This window comes from Hyperoodon ampullatus (genome assembly GCF_949752795.1).
Source record: "Hyperoodon ampullatus genome assembly, chromosome: 7".
Classification (NCBI taxonomy): domain Eukaryota; kingdom Metazoa; phylum Chordata; class Mammalia; order Artiodactyla; family Ziphiidae; genus Hyperoodon; species Hyperoodon ampullatus.
Window position 1 is genome coordinate 55,974,762 of NC_136920.1, and position 18,072 is coordinate 55,992,833.

General features: G+C 54.3%; 1 protein-coding gene across 1 annotated transcript in view; it reads right to left on the bottom strand.

Moving 5' to 3' along the window:
• Nucleotides 1-2,022: 2,022 nt before the first annotated feature.
• The window catches only part of CAPN5 (calpain 5), a gene marked incomplete at both ends in the record, with an annotated part of 37,002 nt that continues 20,952 nt past the window's right edge, over nucleotides 2,023-18,072 (bottom strand). Inside the window, 10 exons of the mRNA XM_079707499.1 lie at nucleotides 2,023-2,205; nucleotides 3,310-3,446; nucleotides 3,989-4,104; nucleotides 5,018-5,214; nucleotides 6,349-6,471; nucleotides 7,119-7,314; nucleotides 8,752-8,829; nucleotides 9,514-9,707; nucleotides 10,551-10,743; nucleotides 14,722-14,930. Of these exons, the coding sequence (XP_079563625.1) occupies nucleotides 2,023-2,205; nucleotides 3,310-3,446; nucleotides 3,989-4,104; nucleotides 5,018-5,214; nucleotides 6,349-6,471; nucleotides 7,119-7,314; nucleotides 8,752-8,829; nucleotides 9,514-9,707; nucleotides 10,551-10,743; nucleotides 14,722-14,930 (1,626 nt within the window). The remainder of the gene's footprint in view (nucleotides 2,206-3,309; nucleotides 3,447-3,988; nucleotides 4,105-5,017; nucleotides 5,215-6,348; nucleotides 6,472-7,118; nucleotides 7,315-8,751; nucleotides 8,830-9,513; nucleotides 9,708-10,550; nucleotides 10,744-14,721; nucleotides 14,931-18,072) is intronic.

Here is an 18,072-nt window from a genome sequence, read left to right on the forward strand (position 1 = left end):
GCCAGCTGGTCCTCGTTTGCCCCCGTAGCCCAGGTGGACATGGCTGAGCAAAGACCCGTGTGTCGGCCCCAGAGGCCCCAAGCTGGCTTATCCGGCCCTCGTCGCTCCACCCAACTCAGGAGTCTTCCTTTCAAACAGACACTGAGAAGTGGTGATTACATGACTGTGTATAGTGTGTACGCATACAAAGATACATAGAGAAAGGGTATTGTTTTGCCCTTATACAGCACTTGCTAGTAAGAGTGCTGACAAACGATGATCACTGGCCCCACTTTGCAGAGGGGGAAATCGAGGCACAGGAGGTTTAAGCAACTTGCTTCTGGTCACACGCAAAGTCCTCACCCTAGGTTTGGGTTCTTGAGGAGAAGTCCCAGCTTTTCGAGAAGGAATCCTTTTGTCCTCCTTGTCAGTTCCTAGCCCCTCCCGTGACCCAGGGTCAGGACACAGGAGCAGAACCAGCCAGAGCGAGGGGTCAAGAATCCAGCATATCCAGCCAGGTCACTGCACCCAGGAGCCAGATCTGGAGCTGAAAAGTCAGGTTCCCCAAAGGAATTCCCAGCAAGGCCACAGGAATTCCTGATCTTGAACCAACTGGACTTTTTCACTGACATCACCTGGTCTGGAGCCTGAGAAGGGCACAGGAGAGATCCAAAGCTGGTCACAGCACCAACACTCTCCAAGAACACAGCAGGTGCTGGCTTGTAAAACATCCAAGTACAAACCCCCATCTTCTTCATCCACCTCCAGACCTCCTCTGAGAAGGTATGACCTCGCCATGTCCCTCCACAAGCAGATCAAAATAAAATCAGAGGATCACAGGAACTGGAGTTTAAGAAGAAAAAAGGGGTCTGGCTTTCAGTTTTCCTTTAAAAACCCCTGGTTAAAATTGAGAGTTAAAATGGAAAGAATATAAAACGTTGAGGACTAAAAGGAGAGTTTTGGTCCAGGCAGCAAGAGGGTTATGGCTCCTCAGCTACGCTTTGAAGGGAATGTTGGTGGAAGGGCCTCTGGTCAGACAATGGATTTACCATCTCCTGTCAAGCCCAATGCGCAAACTGATGCCAGCGGGCCTGAGACCACCACTCCAGAGTCCCTGCTCCCGGGAAAAGCCCAGGTCTTGCAGCAGAGGGGGTCCTGGGAACATGTGCCTCCCCTCAGGTCTCTCCCCGCCTGGCCCACTACATCAGACACACTCCTTCCCGCGTCAGGGCAGTGGAGGCAGGACGCCGTTCCTCTCCACCACCTCTCCAGGGACCCTAAACCAGAGGCTGGGAATGCAATAAGAACCTAGAAGGAGAAGGTGGCTGCAGCTCCTCTGGGCGTCTGGATCTGAGAGGACCTGAGAGCAGAGGCGAGGCCCAGGACAGACGCTGGGTCTCCCAGAGCTGTGAGGAGAGGCCCGGCTCCACATGGGGTCTCATGGGCATCGTTTATTCATTTGGCAAATCTCCTTTGAAAAAATACATGATGGGCGGGTGAGTGGATGGGATTTGAGAATGGACAGATGTCCCCTGGACATTTCCCAAATTCTAGCCTGGGCAGGAACCCAAGAGCCATGAGTCCTTTCAAGGTGGCTAGAAAACCAGATGTAGGTGCCAAAGAAAGCAAGTCTTGGACACTGGGGCAGGCCTGGGACACAAGGGGCAAGAGTGGGCCTTGGGGATGTGGCAGTTTGTGTGTAAACAAGTGACATCTTCTTGGCACTCTGCTGGCAGACAGCAGGGCCTTGGGAAAAGGTTTTCAATGGATAGAGTCCCTTAGCCATGGTGGCAGTTGGGGTAGGGAAGGCTATTTTAAATCTCAGGCAAGACGACTCCTCTATGAGAAGGGAATGCTTTGGGGTCCTCGGGACACTAAGGCAAGTGTCCTTGAGAGGGGCAGAGACCTCCCAAGGTCACACAGCAAGTCAGTGGAAAAGCTGGGAAAAGGATGCCAGTGTCCCAGCTCCCAGGTTAGTCCCTGGCCCGGTTGGGGACATGCAGATGGTGGTGAGAACTGTGGGTGCAGGTAGATGGGCAGGTATCAGATGGCCGTGAGGGAGGCACTGCTGAGGATGCGCACAGCAACGGTGCCCGGCAGGTCGCTGGGCTGCTGGCTGTTGCGGTCTCGGAGGTGGAGGGTGTGCAGGGCCTGGAGGTCGTCCGAGCTGGCCTTCAGGTGCACCTGGCCCAGGAACTCATCCTTCAGGACTCGGTAGTTCCAGATCTGGAAGGAGACAGAGGATGGTTGGGGGCCATCTCCAAGACAAGGACTATGGGTCTGTGAGGGCTGCTGACAGCGGCGGCAGAGCCTTGACTCCCCTTCCTGTGATGCAAGCTGGGCTGAGGAAAAGGAGCCCTGCATCTGCCTCACCATGGACCCTGGGCAAGGCCATGCCCCTGCCAGAGCCTCAGGCTTCCTCCCATATGTCAAAGCTCCCCTCCATGTATACAGTTAAATCTGTCATTATTAGCTCTGCTGTTGACCTTGGGTGACCTTGGACAAGTGATACAGCCCCTGGTCTGGTTTCCCCATCTTCAACATGAGGTTTGGATCAACGGCTCCTAAGGGTCCTTCCAGCCCAAACATCTATGGGTCTGTGATTTGATCTGGAAGGACTCAGTGTTAAAAAAAACTTGGTCCCACATGCCACGGAGCGGCTGGGCCCGTGAGCTATGGCGGCTGAGCCTGCGCGTCCGGAGCCTGTGCTCCGCAACGGGAGAGGCCACAACAGTGAGAGGCCCGCGTACCGCAAAAAAAAACCAAACCAAACAAAAAAAACCTTGGAAACCCTACAGTAGCTCCCCCAGGATACCCGAGCGTTTGTTTACAGATGGTTTCTCACCGGGAGAGATGCTGGCCTGGACCCCAGGGACAGAGGGCTTCCTGCCAATGAGCTCAGAACTGTGCCCCCCTTGGCCTGAGAGGGGAAGGAAGCCTGTGCCCAGGACCCTGGCTTTCTGACCCCCTGCTCTCAGGCGATAGTCACCCCCACCATCTGCCACCAGGGGAATTTAAGGAACAACTCCCAAGGCTTTGGGGCAAGGCTGGCAGAGATGCCCACTGTCCCTGGCCAGGAGTCAGACCCTGCTGTGTCCCACAATCCCTACAGCTAATCCAACTCATCCTACCCCACAGAGGGGGCCCTGGGGTACCGGGAGGGGCAGGCAAGGGAATTCCCTAGGCCACACCGTGTCGGGGACAGAGTGGGAACCAGAACCCAGTGTCTCTGGGTCCCTGTCAAAGGCCCTGCCACGCTGGGCCCAGCCACTCTGAGTGCGGAAGCATGAGGCGGGGGGCCCAGGAGGGATCCTAGGCAGGTGGGCTCACCTGCACAGTGATGGGCTGGCTTGGCTTCTTGCGGTAGAAGATGCCTTTCACATCATACTCAGGCGTCGAGGTGCCTTTCTGCACGGCCGAGCGGACTCTGTCCCCCTCACTCTTGATGATCACGTACGAGTTAGCCCCTAGAAAGAGGGAGTGGGCAGCGGGGTGAGGGTGGGGCTGGGACAGGCCCTGGAGGAGGCAGATGTCTGGAAGCAGAAGCCTGGGCTCATGTATTCAGGAGAAGGGAGACCAGAGCCTGGCCAGCTCCCTAACTTCCAGAGACAGGAGGGGGCACACTGGTAATCTCTGGTCTCCAGACCTTTACCCAAGCTGTTCCCCCTGCCCGGAGCACCTTTCTCCCCTACTTTCCTTCACCAGGCTTCATACCTTAATACCTCCTTAGCCTGGAGAAGGGCCTCCCCCACTCCAGGAAGCCTTCCCTGAGCCCTCCCTCCTAGCTGCCTGTCCCTGTGTCTGACTGCCCTGCCACACTGGAAGCCGCCCAAGGGCAGGAGGCAGAGCGTGTTCTTCTCTATACGCCCAGCTTCATCCCAGGGCTGGGCCCAAAGTGGATGTCAGGATGGGTTTGCGCATTCAATGAGTGAGAGCAGGAAAGCTCTGCAGGCTGTGTCTGTGGCTTGGGAGGGGAGGAGGGCTGGGGGTTTTCTCCAGGCAAGCTCACCTGTTGGGGAGTCCTTGAGACCGGCGGCCCCCAGGACATGCACCTGAGTCACCTGCTGGGGGTAGCCACACAGGGAGCTCCAGCAGGAGCGGGGAGGCTCATCCAGGCGTAGCTCCCTGATGCAGGGCAGAGGAGAAGGGGCGGGAGGTGATGGAGAGGGTCCGGGAAGATGGAAGGTCAGGGGATTCAAGAAGAGTGGGGCGGGGGTCCAGAGCAGTGTTTAGTCCAGACAATGCTTGTCTCGGGCAAACAAACCCCCATAAGCTTCCCACTGCTCCATCCCTATCCAAGGGTGCCCCCTCCTCCCCCAAGGGAAAAGCAATGTACTGAGCATTACTGTGTGCCAAACACTCTGCTGGGATGTTACAGGTATTATCTCTAATCCTCACAAAGCCCTGGGAGATAAGTGACTGCCACTCTGCCCATTTTACGGATTAGGAAGCATCAGGATCACCGGGGGAAGGGACTTGCCCAACACAGCACAGAATGGCGGGACCGAGGTCCGCTAATTCCACAAGCTGCCCCCCCAGTCCAGGACGTGGGCAGGGAGCACTGACTCTGGGCTGCCTAGCAAGGTGGGAGGGCAGTGTGGGACGCACAGGTTTGCACTGCAGCAGGGATGGGGATGGTTTCAGGGTCCACCTAGCCGGACTCTGCCACTGGTGGCACGGACTTAGAAACCACCCCCAGCCAACGGCGATCCCCAGTTCTGATCTGTAAAATGAAGGGGTCAGGCCTCCCACCCCAGGGCTCAGGAAGAGCAAATGAGATGAGTGAAAGCTTCTTTGTAAACTGTGAAGCGCTCTGCACACGTGAGCAGCTGCTCCTTCGTGTGGCCAAGAGAGGCTGGGACAGGGGAGGAGAGGAAGGGAAAGAAAGGGGATGGAGGCTAATGTCAGGCCAGGGAGGCTGGAGGCCCAGGCTCCATGGCTTAGGACGACACTGAAGATCTCTGGGCAGAAGATTGCGGGCTAGCCTGGTGTGGACCTGGGCCCTGCCAACCCAGGCCCCCAGCCAGTCCCCACGCACCGGCAGTTGGAGGGCACATCAGTGAAGACTCGGAGCAGGAAGTCACCAGTGTGGCCTGGCTCGAAGGTGGTGGGGATGATGACGTAGCGGCCCTCGGGCTGCTCCGTGCGCAGGAAGACACTGCGGGAGTTGATGTAGATGGAGCTGGCGGTCCTGTGCTGCAGGCTGTGCATGCGGTACTGGCGGTTCTCCTCCACCTGACGGGGGCGGAGACACCGGGTCACACAGAGCCCCTCACCCCACCCCACACCCCACATCTCCCCCTCATTGCCAGAAGAGGCATATCTACAGAGTCAGAAGTACATGAGCATCTGTCTGCCTAGGGCTGGCGGGAAGGGAGGTGGATGCAACTGGGTGGAGGTGGCTAAAGGGTGCAGGGTTTCTTTTTGGGGTGATGAAGTAGCCTAAAATTGACTGTGGTGATGGCTGCACAACTCTACAGATACACTTTAAGTGAGCGAGTCATATGGTATGTGAATTATATCTCATAAAGCTATTGAGAGGGGTGGCAATGGGAATCCCCCGGGTGACAATGTCTGCGGGGTTTCTGACATCACAACAGAATCAAGTATCACTATCTGCCTGGGACACAGCATGTGTCCATGAAATGACATCACCAGCTGCCGGGACATGTTGGACAATTCCTGGAATAAGTGCCGTGATAAGCTATAGTCACATCAGGGAAGGTCATGTCACGTCAAAGTCACAACGTCAGCACGCAGTGAATGTTCCAACATGCTGACATGAACAAATGGTTATAATACGACCCAGCACATCAAATGCCAGGGCCTCGACTCAAGCCGTGGGCCTAGCACATGCACTTGGTTTCATTAGGTTCTTGGTGTCTGGAAGGCCCACGGTGCCCTGCTACGCTCCGTGTCATCACACACGGGGCGTCACAACATGCGGAAGGCCTTGGGGCCCAGGCCAGGGGAGTGGCCAGTGGGCAGCCCTCCTGGCTCTGCCCAGGATGCTTCTTCCCAGTGCCCAGCAAGGCCTCCAACTCAGGGGGGCCAGAGCCCTGAGGGAGGAAGCCATGGGGGGCCCCCCAGAGCCCAGGCCCGACCACCAGCAATCATCCCCTTCCCCGTCCAAGCAGCCTGTGGGTCTGGGCAAGAAGAAATCAGGCTGAGAGCTCCACCAATCCAAGGCAGGCTGGGCCTCTGTGGGGATCGAAACAGGACCTGTGTCACAGCACAACCATGGCATCGGCCAATGTGGCCAGGGTGACAGGGGTGATGTCGGAGACCAAAGTGTTCTAGAGTGTTCTCCCCCAGGCCCAGGCAGCCCAAACTCTCCTTACCCAGAGCAGGGGTCCCAGCTGGCCTCACCTTGTAGATGTCAAAGCCAATGGCCAGATTTTCACCCTTGCCATCCCGGCGGGTGGACTGTTTTGGCCGTTGTTGGATGCTGATCAGCACTTCATCTTCTGGCTTTTTGACATCAAAGATGTACTGCGGGTGCAGCAGAGGAAGAGGGGCACATGGTGAGACCACACCAAAAATGGGCTCGGTGGCTCCCGAAGTTCGGCCCAGAACTCAGCTGTGTGAACTTGGGCAAGTCACATCACCCCTCTGAGCCTCAGTCCCTCATCTGTGAGATGGGCTGGCAATGTCCACCCTGCATGCGGGGTGGGAGGGCTCGGGGAAACGATGGATGCTCAGCTCTGAGCCTGAATGCAGCTGGTGCTCAATGAAGGCACACTGGCCTGAGGACTAGGCGGGTGCCAGGGTCATGACCGAGGGGGCCGCAGCGGGGAGTCCCCGTGGGGAGCCAGCCTGGCCAAGTTTCCCCAGAAGGAGCAGCACTATGTGTGAAAACAAGGGGTTTGAGCCCCCAGCTCAGCCTCTAAATAAAATGTCCCTGTAACTCTTATCAGGGCACTCATTAGTCCTCAGAGCCTGCAGGTCATATTGTGAGGTTGGGGGTGACAGGACCTCCCAGACATGCCCATCCAACCCCACTGTACAAACGCTGCACCGAACCCCACGGAGGTACAGGGATGTACCCGAGGTCATGCAGGAGTCCATGGCAGGACGGTGCCGAGGGCCCCACAGTTGCTCAAGGGGTGGGGGCGGTGGGGATCCCCAAGGAGGCCCACCTGCGGGTTCTGGAAGAAGGTGCCCTTGTGATTGATGCAGCCCCCGCTGCGGTTGTGCAGCGGGTCCTCGTGCCGTGTCCAGGCGCCGCACAGCCGGGCCTCCTCCCACGTCTTGTGGATGCTCAGGTAAGACGTGTTGATCAGGCGGCACTTGATGATGTCCGTGAAGTATCGGCACATGTCCTCAAAGGTCATCCTGGGCGTGGCAAGGGGCTGAGCTGGCCGGTCTCCCCACCCCACCCCGCCCACCAGCCTGCCCACTCGCCCCACATGCTCTGCACCACGGCCTACACAGCAAGTGTGGACACGGCATCACACGGACCCTTCACATCTCTTTTGGCCTCAGTCTCCTGCTATGTAAAACAGGAATGAATCTAACGACAGCTGCCTATCTCACAGAGTTAGTGCAGGAATTAAGCAATGCAATAACAATAAAAGCATGTAATACAACTTCCAGCAGACAGGAGTTGCCAAAGGCTGGCCGTTACAATTATTAATAGTATGAATAACTAATGTGTACAGCCCTCTACCGTTTCCATCCATTATCATCCACAGCTAGTGGTGGAAACCCCTTGGTAGGCGAGCTGCAGTGGCCAGGATGCTGCCACACCTCCAGGAGCCTGGGCCGGGGGAAGGCAAGTGCCCACCCACCTTCAAGTGTGCACATTTATGAGAATATGCACATATATGCATCAAGGGTGAACATATCTGAGAAAGGCCTTAGGAGGAAGCCCTTTCCTGATGAGGGTTTTCTACTGTTATGTTTTAATTCGACTGGCCCCTGAGCCAGACTGGGCAAAGTGGATCTCATCCACAGGAGCCCAGACCAAAAGGCCTGGGGGGTCCTCCTGCAGCGGCTCCCCTGACACCTGCAGGAGGGGACCTCACTGGGGTGCCAGGATCACTGGATCTGCCTGGGGCCCTCACAACATCTCCCACACACAGGGTACCCTGTATCCCTCCAGGAAGTGGCTCAGTCTCCAAATCAAGTGTCCTGCTGAAGAAAGACACTGAGCCTGGCAAGCAGGGCTAAATGCAGAATGAATGAATGCAGAATGAACGAATGCAGGAGAGAATGAATGCAGGAACCACTATCATGCTCTTTAAGCAAGGCTGTTGCCATCTTCCAAGCTCACCTCCTCACCTCCCTGAACTCACTCTTCCCACCCCAAACCCACGTGTGCTCTCCTGCCTCTGGGCTGGGTCTCTGTCATCACCCACCAGGGGCTCCTCTGCATCCTGAGTCTTAGCTCCTCCAAAGGGCCTCTCCTCTTCCTACCTGCTCTCGGCATCAGGCTGCCAGCATGCCCTCTGCCCCCTGGTCAATTCCCCACCTGCTGGTACCCTGGCCTACTTGCTGAGGGATCAGCCTGGGTACCAGAGCAGCCCAGGGTCCCCTGACATGGGCAGTGGAGGCTATGGGGACGAAAGGGTCCATTCTGCCCAATTCACTTTACAGAGGAGGAAACAGGCCCAAAAAGATGCAGTGAGCTATCCGAGGCCACACGGCAAGTTGATGGAGGGGCATTTTTAGAGCCCTGGCTCCCGCCTCCCTGTCCAGCGCCTCCTGCCCGGCACACAGGAGGCTCCCCTCTCAGCCCTGGACATCTGCCCAGGGCAGGAGCACACTCACCAGAACTCGCCGTCATCTCGCACAGTCACACCCAGCTTCTCCCGCTCACTCTTGCTCACTTTCTGCCACTCCTCTGAGCTGGGATGTGAGCACAGGGGAGGGAAGAGAGAGGAGTATCAGAGGAGGGACGCCATCAGGGCCACTCTGGCAAGGGTCAGGAGGCATGGGGGACAGCTCAGCACTAGGCCTCCATCAGTGTGGGTGTGGTCGGGGGCACCCAGGGCCATGTCCAGGCCCCTCTCCAGAAAGTGCTGTCTGCCCACTCTTGCAGGCAACCGTGGGCTGCCACCATGCCGGGGATCCGGAGGTCTGGGAGCAAAGCTGCAGGCTTGGGGCAAGGTGGGGACTGACCCTCAGTGAAGGGAGCTCCCTCACTGGGGGCCTAGGCTCTGCTCCTCTCCTGGCCTCACCAGGGCCATTAGCCAAGCACAGGGCAGTCAACCCCATTCCCACCCTTGGTGGCCTCCCTCCCTGCTTTCCTCCCCACTCAAGTACCAAGACTGGTCTCTACATCCCCCATAGGAATCAGCTCATCCCCACCTCCAGACCTCTGCCCATGCTGAATCCATCCCACCACATGCCTGCTCCAAAGTAAGTCTTCTCCTAATGTCATCCTCCCCCCAAATCCTTTAAGGCCCAGCCCTGGTACCACCTCCTCCAGGAAGTCCACCCTGTCCTTGCCCAAGCCCTCGTACCCCGTCCCACCCACCTGGGGTCTGCCCTGTGCCTGCCCCCTGTCCTTGACCAAGCCCCGGGCCTCACGTGTCACTCCAGGGCCCGTTCCACTCCCGCTCGCCCCAGGGGTTGCGCAGGCGGATCATGTCCAGCTTCTCTGACTTGAAGAAGGCCAGCAGGCCACGGCCCAGGCGCACCTTGCGCACATCAGTGATGGCATACGCGTGGCCCTTCACCAGGCCACACGCCAGCCGGGCCTCCATGTCTGCCGCTGTCACTGCCTGTGGGACACAGTTGCTCAGAGGCAGGGCAGATCAGGCTCCACCTGGAGCCAGAGGCCACACCACCCCCTACAGGACGGGGAGGGAATGGCAGCCCCGCACAAAGGGGAGACCTCATTCCTCTGAGGTTAGGGACTGACCTCTGCATTCACAGCCCTTTACAAAGCCAGGGAACAGCAGTGGGGGATAAAGGAAGGGACCTGCAGTGGGATCGGCCCAGGGCTGTGTTGGAGTCGACTAGCACTGGCTCAGTTTTGCAATCTGGTTGTTAAAACGTTAGCCTGAAATCAACCATGGTGGGAGTATTTACACCACAGAAGTCAGCAAACCAGGGCTTTTTAATTTTCCAGTCTTTTATCAACATACCACTGGGTCAGCCAAACCTGGGTTCAAATTCTGCCTTCACTGAGTCCCAACTTTCCCACCCAAAACATGAGCAGTCAATGAAATAAGACGATCCTCTTGAAGAGCCCAGGCCTGTGCCAGCAGGCAGTAGGGGCTCCCTCGCCCTTCCCATCGCCTCGCAACTGTGATGCCTTAAACCTTGGCCAAAGGACCTATCACTCCGTTATGAAAGGGCTGGAAAAGGGGGACGCTAGTTGAACAGTGTGGGCAAGGCCTTTCATAGTGTAAAGCTTAGGTCAGGGGGCCTGAGGCTTGTGTTGTCCAGCACTGGGGAGGGGCTGCACCCTCTAACTGCTCCCCTCCCGCCATGAGGCTGAGAGTCTGGATTTGTGATCCAACCTGGGCAGGGGCTCTCCCTGAAAAGCCAGTCACCTCCCACCCCAATCAGGGTCAGTGAAGGGGAGGGGCCGCCTCTGGGGCTTGGCTCTGTGTTCTCACCTTGATGGAGGCACTGATGAGGCCTCCCCGGCTGTGCACTTTCAACACGCGCTCAAAGAGCTGGTTCCTCTTGGCCTCATCACTGGCAAAGTCACCCTCGGTCAAGTCGATGGGCTCGGAAACCCCACCTGTGAAGTCCACCAGCGCATCTGCCGTGTTGCCTCCATCCAGGGCCTGGTAACAGCCCGCCAGCCTGGAAGCAATGTGGAAAGAACTCCCAGCTCATGTTCCCCAGACAGTCTAAATCCTTCACCTGATAGGGGAGATTTCTGAGACTCAGAGAGGTCAAGAGAACTGCTAAGGTCACACAGCAGGCCACACAACAGAGCCAACCCAGGTCTCCGGCTCCCAGGCCAACGTCTGTCCCACTGAACCACACCATTTTGTCACTCAAATTCCCCTTGGCCTGCACAGCCCCATCTTCAAAAATTAGCTGTCCAGAAATCCAGCAATTCTTTTCAGAAGTGTTAAAAGTTCCTATGTCTTTTGACATAATTCTGGACGAGTAACATTATTTATAACAATGTAAAACTAGCAATCACCTAAATGTCTAACAACAGAGAACTGGTTTTAAAAGCTAATGTTGCATCTCAAGCAGCCATTGAAGAAAACACTGTAAAGGAATTCCCACTGCAGGGAAAATGTTAGTGCCTGCTTGTTACATTTGAAAAGGCAATACAGCCGGACTCCAATTATGTCTATAATGTATGCAATAATTCATTTCAAAAAGATTAAGCATCTACTACGTGCAACAGATCAGGTGCTAGGACACAGCTGTGGCTCCTTATTTAAATGTTAGGAAAAAGGTTGGGGTCTTAAAGGCAGAGTGCCAAACGTGAACATGAGAAGCAGAATGGGATATATGACAAAATACCATTTCCATAAATTGAAAATATATGCCCACAAAACACCAGCACAGGTTTTGCAAGGTAACCTACAAACAAAAGAGCCATCAAAGATGTTAAAAGAGATGCCAGTGGTGGGGGAGGGTGTAGGGAGAGCAAAGGGAAGAAATGGAGACATGGAGAGGGGGTGGGGCCTTGAGGGGACAATGTCCTGCTGTCCTGAACAGAGGAGCTGCCCCATTAACCCAGATGGCCCAAAACAGGGAAGGGGAGAACAGCAACCTGGGAGAATATGAAGGAGTATAGGAGAGTTTGATTATCCTCTGCATGGTTTCCTATATTTTCTGGATTTCCTATAACAGACATGCATTCTTTTTATAATTTTAAAAGTAAATAATTAAAAAAAAACAAGCATAAATGGTGCAGCCCCTGTGTAAAACAGTTTGGTGGTTTCTCAAAAATGTAAACACAGAATTACCATACGACCCACCAATTCACTCCTAGGTATATATTCCAAAGAACTAAAAGGAGACATTCAAACAGATACCTGCACATCAATGTTCATAGCCACATTATTCATAATAGCAGGCAGGTGGAAACAGTTTACCCGAGTGTCCGTCAACAGATGAATGGATAAACAAAATGTGGCACACACATACAATGGAATACCATTCAGCCATAAACAGGAACGGAATTTTGATACACGCTACAACATGGAAGGACCTTGAAAACACTATGCTAATTGAAATAAGGCAGACACAGAAGGACAAATAGTCCACTTATATGAGCTACCTGGAATAGGAAAATTCATAGAGACAAAAAGTAGAATGGAGGTTCCCAGGGTTGGGAGAAGGGAGGAAGAGGGAGTTACTGCTTAGTGGGTAACAGAATTTATGTTGGGGATGATGAAAAGTATCATCATCTATACTGGATATAGACAGTGGTGATGGGTACAAAGCATTATGAATGTAATTGATGCTACTGAATCGTACACTTACACATGGTCAAAATGATAAATATTATATTTTGGACAATTTTTTAAATAATAAAAATTTTACTTAAAAGAAAAAAAAAAAGAGCTAGCCCACTGAGTCACTGAGTGGGTCTCCCAGAGTGGGAGGAGAGGAGCCTGCACCAAGGACCATGGTGACCAGCTGACCACCAGGGGGCGGGTTTTGCTTTCTTAGGACTAAAAATGGAATCTGCCAACATGTTTTCATGGGTTTGTTTTTTTGTTTTTCAATTTTATGTTATTTTTTTATACAGCGGGTTCTTATTAGTTATCTATTTTATACATATTAGTGTATACATGTCAATCCCAACCTCCCAATTCATCCCACCACCACCCCAGCCCCCGGCACTTTCCCCCCTTGGTGTGCATACGTTTGTTCTCTACATCTGTGTCTCTATTTCTGCCCTGCAAACCAGTTCATCTGTACCCTTTTTCTAGGTTCCACATATATGCATTAATATATGATATTTGTTTTTCTCTTTCTGACTTACTTCACTCTGTATGACAGTCTCTAGATCCATCCACGTCTCTACAAATGACCCAATTTCGTTCCTTTTTATGGCTGAGTAATATTCCATTGTATACATGTACCACATCTTCTTTATCCATTCGTCTGTTGATGGGCATTTAGGTTGCTTCCATGACCTGGCTATTGTAAATAGTGCTGCAGTGAACATTGGGGTGCATGTGTCTTTTTGAATTATGGTTTTCTCTGGGTATATGCCCAGCAGTGGGATTGCTGGGTCATATGGTAATTCTTTTTTTTATTTTATTTTATTTTATTTTATTTTTTTAATTAGTTTCTGCTTTATAACAAAGTGAATCAGTCATACATACACATCTGTTCCCACATCCCTTCCCTCATGCATCTCCCTCCCTCCCACCCTCCCCATCCCACCCCTCCAGGCGGTCACAAAGCACCGAGCTGATCTCCCTGTGCTCTGCGGCTGCTTCCCACTATCTATCTACCTTACGTTTGGTAGTGTATATATGTCCATGCCTCTCTTTCGCTTTGTCACAGCTTACCCTTCCCTCTCCCCATATCCTCAAGTCCATTCTCAAGTACGTCTGTGTCTTTATTCCCGTTTTACCCCTAGGTTCTTCATGACACTTTTTTTTTTTAATTCCATATATATGTGTTAGCATACGGTATTTGTCTTTCTCTTTCTGACTTACTTCACTCTGTATGACAGACTCTAGGTCTATCCACCTCATTACAAATAGCTCAGTTTCGTTTCTTTTTATGGCTGAGTAATATTCCATTGTATATATGTGCCACATCTTCTTTATCCATTCATCCGATGATGGACACTTAGGTTGTTTCCAGCTCCGGGCTATTGTGAATAGAGCTGCAATGAACATTTTGGTACATTTCTCTTTTTGAATTATGGTTTTCTCAGGGTATATGCCTAGTAGTGGGATTGCTGGGTCATATGGTAATTCTATTTCTAGTTTTTTAAGGAACCTCCATACTGTTCTCCACAGTGGCTGTATCAATTTACATTCCCACCAACAGTGCAAGAGGGTTCCATAGGCTTGTTTTTGATGATGGAGTTTTTGTTTTTCCTTTTACACACACACACACACACACCACACTGTGCAAGGAGAGTGACAAACAGGCCTGGGAGGAAGAATCAGGGAGAGGCTCCCACAGAGCTGGTCTCTGACCCCACTGGCCCTCCTGCACCTGTCCTGCAGGGGCCTGGGCAGGTCACTCTGCCCCAAAGCCCCCCACAGCTCAGCAAACCTTTGCTCATGCCCATGCTGGGAACCCAGGGCCTGGCACAGAGCAGGAGGAGGGGCAGCAAAGACAGAATGGCTGGACAGTCATGTAGACAGGCCAGTGGGTGGGTGAAGGGGAGGCCCAGCAAGCAGGAAAGGCAGTGGTTTGTCCCAACCTCCTCGACCAGCCCAGCCTCAGAGACACCACATGCCCAACGAGGCCTCCAGGGAGGGCTCAGCAACTTGGATCTTTGGAAAAGAACCATCGACCTGAATATGGTTGCTGGCTCTGCCCCCGGCTACCTGCAGGACACCTGCCTGGGCCTCCATCTTCCCAGGTAGAAGCGGGAGTACCTATTCCTCCCTATGTGGGCTGGTTGTGGGGACCTGACACCAGGTACCCAGAGGCCCTGCAGTCCAGGCCTCCACCACACCTGGCTGTGCTCTGGGCGCCGGGCTCTGAGCTCGCTGTGTGTGTTTGCACCTGTCCCTCACCTCTCTGTGCCTGGAGCCCCAGCTAGAGGAACACCTGCACAGAGCCTAAGAGCAGCTCCGCCCCAGCCTGGCCGCACCACCCCCCCCCGGCACCTACTTGGCATAGGCCTTCTCCACCAGGGCACACCAGAACTCATTGCGGGAGCTGGAGTGGCAGTAGATGAGCTGGTTGTTGACTGTGGGCAGCCGGTCATCGATGACCACGTCCACCCACTCCCCGAAGCGCCAGAAATGGAAGTGAAAGATGCCCACGTAGGTGTTGGGCTTCTCAGGGTCCCACTCCTGCTCCTTCCAGTCTGGGATGACCTGGATGGGAAGGGGGACAGGATGGGACACACTGAGGGTCACAGCTGGCTTCCTGAGGAAATGGGGCTGCGTGCCTCCAGGGAATCAAATGGAAAGGAATACCGGGTTCAATTCCCATCTCTGCTATGAACCAGTATGGGACTTGGGCAAATCCTTCTCATCTCCAGGCCTCAGTTTCCCCATCCTTGAAGGGGTTGGAGGCCCCCTGAGGCTCCTCCCAGCTCTGTCATTCTAAGATTCTATGAGCTTCCCCTTCCCTTCCTCATGCCTCCATCTGCATCCTCCCCCTCAGAAATATAGCACATCCATCCAAGTTCCTGCCTGGTCAGTGGTGCCACCATGCTCCCTGTCCTGCCCGAGCCAGAAGTTGGCAGCCATGCCGGCCTCCCCACTTTCCCTCTCTCCATGCAATCTGAGCTCCCACATTCTGCTAAAATGCATCTCCTCCTCTCCAGCCCCCCGGCACCACCCTGGCCCGGTCCCCCATCTCCTCGCCCCGGGACACTAACAGCATCAGCAACCACAACTGCCCTTGCCCCACACAGCAGCAGAGTGATCTTTCTGATCAGGTCCCCTGGAAAATAAAGTCCAAACCCTTAATATGCTCTGTCCCGAGGCTCATGTCTCTACCCTCACCCACCCCCGCCTCCACCTACTGCGCCCTGCTCCAGGCTCTTTCTCTGGTCAGGAACTCTGCACCTGCTCTTCCTGCAGCTGACTCTCACTTGTCCTTTAGGGCCTACCCTCCTCCTCCAGGAAGCCCTCCTTGACTCCTCAGACTAGGCCAGGACCCTTGTCCATCCATCTCACGGCCCCTGGCACTTCTCCTCTGAGACACTTTCCCCAGTTATAATGACACAAGTGTGTGACATTGTGTTCAGTGCTGATACTGTCACTGGAATGTCGACTCTCTTAGGGCAGAGACACATCAGTCTTGGTTACTGCTATCCACCCAGCACCTAGTCCAGGGCCTGGCTCAGAGAGGTTCCTAAATAAACATGTGTTAACTGAATGAATAAATTCACAGGCATCCACTGGGACTCTTAATAAAATTGATTATTTATGGAGCATCTTGGAAATGTCAGATACCAAGCCTGTGACTGCCATGGGTTATCTCAGTTCAAGTCACACAACCACCCCATGAAATTACTAATATATCCATCCTTACTTTACAGATGAGAACACCAAAGCTCAGAGAGGGCAAGTAACTTGTCCAGGGTCACACAGCTAGAAAATATACACATTCTTTGGAGGCAGGCAGACCTGGGTTTGAAGCCAGGATTCAAACGCACGTCTGTCTGCCTCAGAATCATGAGCTCTTTATCAGTGTGGACCACTCTGCACCCAGCCCCACACTGGCACTGAGGACCCAGATGATTCAGACATGGTCCCTGCCCTCGGGAGGCTCCCCATCTGGTGGGAGAGGCAGGCACACAGGCAAGTGCTGAGGCTGACACGGGGTACACGTGGGGCCATGGAGAGAAGGGAGTGGTGGGTCTGACCCTGGAGGACAAGCAGCAGCTCTGAGCAGGTGTCCTGAGAGCTGCCAGTGGGCATCTCCCCAGCAGACTAGGACAAACAGAGGCAATGTGGGGCAGCAGGAGGTGGGGAGGCAGGGGAAAAACCATCACCCTGCTGAGTCAGGGGGACCTGCTGGCCCTTTCGGGCAAGGACCCAGAGGAGCCAAACCCCATCAAGACCATAAGAACCATCTTCTAGAAGAAAATCACTCCCAGGTATGGGCGTGGGCATGCAGGCAATCCGGCTGAGGAGACAGAGATGTATCAGGAGGCTGTAAATCCCAAGGTCCGGAGCAGCCTGAGCACAGAGACTTCAGCCAAAAGCCATTCCCAACCCCTACCCTCATTAAGGATGCTTCTGTTTACACGCCTCTAACCATCGACAGGGATGCTGGCAAAGAGAAATGCTCATGCTCCCTAGTGGGACATTCGGGACCAAGACAATGAAAATGATAAGCACGGTGAGAGGCGCTACAGCCACTAATGGAGCCCAGCTAAGTGCCCAAGCGCCTGAACCCTCAGGGCTGTCTTCTGAGGGGCAGGGCAGGAAGTCGCTGCAGAAGGCCACCCACAGGCACCAGTGAGGGAGGCAGGATTCACACTCAGGGCTTCAGAGCCTGACACAGAGTCTAGAACCCAGCAAGGGCTGATTACTAGCTGGTCCCTTTTCAGTCAACTCTGTATCCTTTCTCAGTGAAAACTCCCAGGCCAGCCTCTGCCCTGACCCCTGGCACGTTCCCTGACACTTGATTTCAGGACAGAAAAGTGTATCAAAAATGGGGTACAGGGACTTCCCTGGCGGCGCAGTGGTTAAGAATCTGCCTGCCAGTGCAGGGGACATGGGTTCGAGCCCTGGTCCAGGAAGATTCCCCATGCCATGGAGCAACTAAGCCTGTGTGCCACAACTACTGAGCCTACGCTCTAGAGTCCGAGAGCCACAACTATTGAGGCCATGTGCCACAACTACTGAAGCCGCACGCCTAGAGCCCGTGCTCTGAAACAAGAGAAGCCAGCCAATGAGAAGCCCGCGCACCGCAACGAAGAGTAGCCCCAGCTCGCAGCAACTAGAGAAAGCCCGCGTGCAGCAGTGAAGACCCAACGCAGCCAAAAATAAATAAATAAATTTTGGAAAAAAAGGGGGTACATGCAGGGGCACAGAGCAATGGAGAGTCGGAAGCTGGGAACACTGGCCTGGCCACTGCACCCTCCTCCACTCCTCCCTGCTCTGAAAGCTCTGGACTGCACGGGATGTGGAAGAAGGATGGGGGAGGGGGGAGGGAAGAAGAGGAGCCCTCGCAGGAGCTGGGAGGTACCACTGGGGCCACGGGAGGATCATTAGTCAAACCCAGGGCTTGGCTCTGAACCCTCTGTGACTCAAAAGGCAGCTAATGAGGCTCCAGGGCCTGTGATACAGAGTCAGCGATCTCCATGGGCCTCAGTTTCCCTCCCACACCACAGCCCTTCAAGGAAGCCCTTCAAGGAAGCCCCAGGCCAGCCTTCTCACCCCTCAGCCCCTCTCTGCTGCCAGCCAGGGTACCAAGCGAGAGGAAGCAATCTGTCCAGGGAGGTGTGCTCCCATGGGCACACAAACCAAACACCCTCCACACCACATCCAGTCATGC